This window comes from Gilbertella persicaria (assembly GCF_025201335.1).
Source record: "Gilbertella persicaria strain CBS 190.32 chromosome Unknown B0P05scaffold_116, whole genome shotgun sequence".
NCBI classification, from domain to species: domain Eukaryota; kingdom Fungi; phylum Mucoromycota; class Mucoromycetes; order Mucorales; family Choanephoraceae; genus Gilbertella; species Gilbertella persicaria.
Window position 1 is genome coordinate 1 of NW_026252077.1, and position 3,723 is coordinate 3,723.

General features: G+C 38.3%; 1 protein-coding gene across 1 annotated transcript; it reads right to left on the reverse strand.

The window, feature by feature from the left end:
* Positions 1 to 2,454: 2,454 nt before the first annotated feature.
* B0P05DRAFT_567484 (uncharacterized protein) lies at positions 2,455 to 2,928 on the reverse strand (the record flags this gene model as incomplete). The annotated part of the gene is made up of 4 exons (XM_051581138.1): positions 2,858 to 2,928; positions 2,783 to 2,834; positions 2,642 to 2,735; positions 2,455 to 2,574 (listed from the first exon to the last, which is right to left on the reverse strand). The coding sequence occupies exons 1-4, from the start codon at positions 2,892 to 2,894 to the stop codon at positions 2,455 to 2,457; spliced, it is 303 nt and encodes a 100-aa protein (XP_051428905.1). The 5' UTR covers positions 2,895 to 2,928.
* Between the last annotated feature and the right edge of the window lie 795 nt (positions 2,929 to 3,723).

Genomic DNA, 3,723 nt, shown 5'->3' on the forward strand with positions numbered 1-3,723 from the left:
GGATCCACCAATACAGTTTGAGCTATTGGCAAACAGAAAAAGAATGCTGATCAAATTAGAGTGTGAATCTGGTGCCCCAGATAAAAAGGAAATGGCATTTAAAATAGACAATCCTCCTTTTGTATGGTATTCATCATTTGCAATATCCAAAGCTACTCGCTTTGGCCTCAAAAATAGCATGTGTTATAATATAGTTTGTTCGTGTGTATTTTATACGTCAAAAAATACTACAAAGAGTACCCCTCTAATAGTCAGTATCCACTGAAATGGGCCTCCTTTGTACTGATTACAGTGTGCAATCAACTTTGAATGCAGATCTGAGGGGAATGCTCAAATTAACTCGTCTTTATACAAACGTATTTTATCTTTCATTACCTTCAAAATTATGAAAGCGAGATGCTCTTTAATACGGAGCTACAGTTCAACCCTGCAATTCTCTTTCTAGTAGAATTCCAACTTAACAAAGCCATCGTGGTAATCTGAACATAATAAATGTCTTCTCTAGTACCTTTAGTAAAATCATTTAAGCTGCAATTTTTGTTTATAAAAAAGGAAGCACACCTAGGTCTGTCTCATATTGAAAACCTGTTTATTTCATAGACATGCTAGCTTTTACCCGAATTCAATTTAAACATAGCAGTTTTGAATAATACAGAAGCATAAGCACATTAATGATTTATCATGACTATATATGATAAGAAAAGAAGAAAAATGACTTGTTTATTTTTTTAATGATGTGTAGTAATTTCATATATTAGGAAGAGGCAATTATTTTGAAGAAGAGGTTCGAAGAAGAGGTTTGAGAAAGATTCACCAAATACAAAATAGAGCCAGAAATAGAACAAAAGTAAAGCCATAGAAGAGAGCCTTGATGAACCAGGAAACAAGTAACTAGAATGATGATTAAAAAAAAAGCTTTCAAGCATATATAACTTACCAAAAGACCAAAGCCATCATGCTACCCTCTAATGTGCTGATTTTCATAGCCCACGCGGCTCTGCGTAGTTCAGAGCCGAATGAACCGGCCCAAACTGGCCCTGCGTAGTTCAGGGCCGAATGGATGCCATCGCCGACAAGAAGAGGGCATTTGGAACATCACTGTACGGAAACAAGTGGTTCCCTATAAGAGAGTCAGTAAACGTGTCTTTTAGAATAATTATCTTACCTCCTTGATGGATGAGAAGAGGCTAGTAGATTTGCATACGAGGCCAAGAGAGTAGAAGAGTAAAGTAACAGAAAAAAGAAGAAGAAGAAAAGGGAGGAAAGAGGACATAATCATACTGATATCATTGTTTATATTGAGAGAATACAGTCCAAGTATTCCTTTTATTTTTTAGACCTCTACTTTTTGTTCTTTAAAGAGGTATACATAGATAGCAATTTATTTCCTTGTTGTATTCAAATATGAGCAAAGAAAAGTTAATCTTCAAGAGGGCATTACGCGTTTTAAAGAGATAGACAATACGATGTGTATCACTGTTCAATTGCATAACACAAACAAAACAAACCAATAAAAAGAAATCTTTTACTGCTTTCTAACCTAAGAAAAGCTTATATTTAATCAGTTGTTGTTTGCCATTTGATAAATAGAAAGATGATGAATAATTATCACTTTTATTGCTAGCGCTATTTTATCAAGGCCTTCAAATGGTTTTTTTTTAGCTTATTCAATCTCAGCAGACGTGAGTGGATTTAATCCATTAATTTTATTTAAGATTGTTTTTGCCAATAACTAAAGATGAATAGACAATGCGCAAGCACAAGATCTAGTCAACCACAAGCACTGACTGTAAAACAAGAAAAAGACAACTATTACTTACATTAAAGACACCAGACAAAACCTTCTTCAGTCCAAAAAAAGAAAAGAAAAACAAGAGAAACAAACACTAAGCTTGAGGAATACCTAGAGATCAAACCAACATTGAGCATGACAGTAAGACAAAAAGAAAAAAAACCTAAAGCTTTGGCTAATCAACACCACAATGCTTGTAGAGTATACACAAGAGAGGGCTTTTTATAGCTTCTTTGGAAACGATAAAACACGAACTAAACGAACAGCATAAACGGAGAAAAGCACCTAATCTATCTGTAAATACAACACAAAGACAACAAAAAAGAAAAGTACAAGTTAGAAGGAGAGGGGAGACACTAGTAAAAAAAAACACAGCACAAACATATTGTGGATCTAATCAGGGTGATCAAACCTAACTAAATCCTCTTCTTGCCTGCACAAGAGCTGATCAGACCCTTAAACAGAAACAAGAAGACTCAAAGAAGGAAACGCACACCATGAAGACCTGTTGAAGCCTTGAACAAACACCTTGGAAGGCCAAAGAGAACCAGAGCTAGGAAAACCAGTCTTGAAAGTCCAGTGATACTTGTACAAAAGACCTTGCAGATACCTAGAAAGCCAATGTAAGTAGAGTAAACCTTCGCCATCTAGAAACTTACGGACTAAGATAAAGCATTATCAAAGAGAGACAGTTTTGAGGTATCGGTATGTCTTGATGGATAGTCTTGAAGACGCCTAGGGAACCAGCTTGAGTAGAACAGACCTTGTGATCGTGGAACTTGCTAACCACAACCAAGCACAACCGAGCATAACCAAGGCAACCAAGCACAACCAAGCAACCAAGCAAACCAAGCAACCAAGCACAACCAAGCATAACCAAGCGCAACCAAGAAGAGACGATCGAGAGCCAGCAGTAAACATGGACAGATAGCCTTGCAGATACCTACAAAATACGGTGAGTAGTGCAAAGCTTGCTGTTTTGGAACTCACTGACCAAAGTAGAGCACAAGCGCAGAGGGAAAGTCTTGAATCAGCAGTACGCCTTGCTTGATCACCTTGTAGAACCTAGAAAAGCCAACTTGAGTAGAACAACCTTTGTCATCTTGAAACTAACCGACCAAAAGAAGCACAGCCATACAGAGAGTGTAGGAGAGAGTCTTGAACCTACTGTTTGTCTTGATGGATGACCTTTCAGCCACCTAAGAAACCAGCTTGAGTGGAACAAACCTTGAGAACTTGAAGCTCGCTAGCCTAAAGAAACACAGCCAGTGTACCTTGATGGATACCTATGAGAAAAAAAGTCGTAAGTAGGGTATGCATTCTCATTTGGAACTTATCTATGGAAGGAGAGCATAACCACAGAGAAACACCAGTGTACTGTGGATTTGATTAGGATGATCAAGCCTAACCAAACCCTCTTCTTGCCTGCACAAGAGCTGATCAGACTCTCAAACAGACAAGGCTGAAGAAAGCAGACGGCATTGTGAAGATTTGTTGAGTCCTTCAATGGATACCTTGAAACGCTTGAAAGAACCAGAACCAAAGGGAGACAGTCTTGCACCAGTCACACACCATGATGACCAACCTTGGAGACGCCTTAGACACCACCATAAGTAGAGTATACATAGGGATCTTGAGCTTGCTAACCATAACAGGGTAGAACCAGGGAGAGAGTCAGTCTTGGACCAGTAACAGACCTTGATGACCAGCCTTGCAAACACCTAAACAAAAGGACTTTAGTGTATTATACTTTTAACACCATTGGAAGATACTTACTAGATATCCACTGAGCCATGAGAGCCATTCTTGATTGACCTTGAGACTTGCTGAGTAACCTTGGAGACACCTGAGAGAAAGCCTTGTCGATAGAGAAAGACCAGTTTCAGTCTAGAAAGTGACACCATGCCTTCTTTTTTCCCTTTGTGTATACA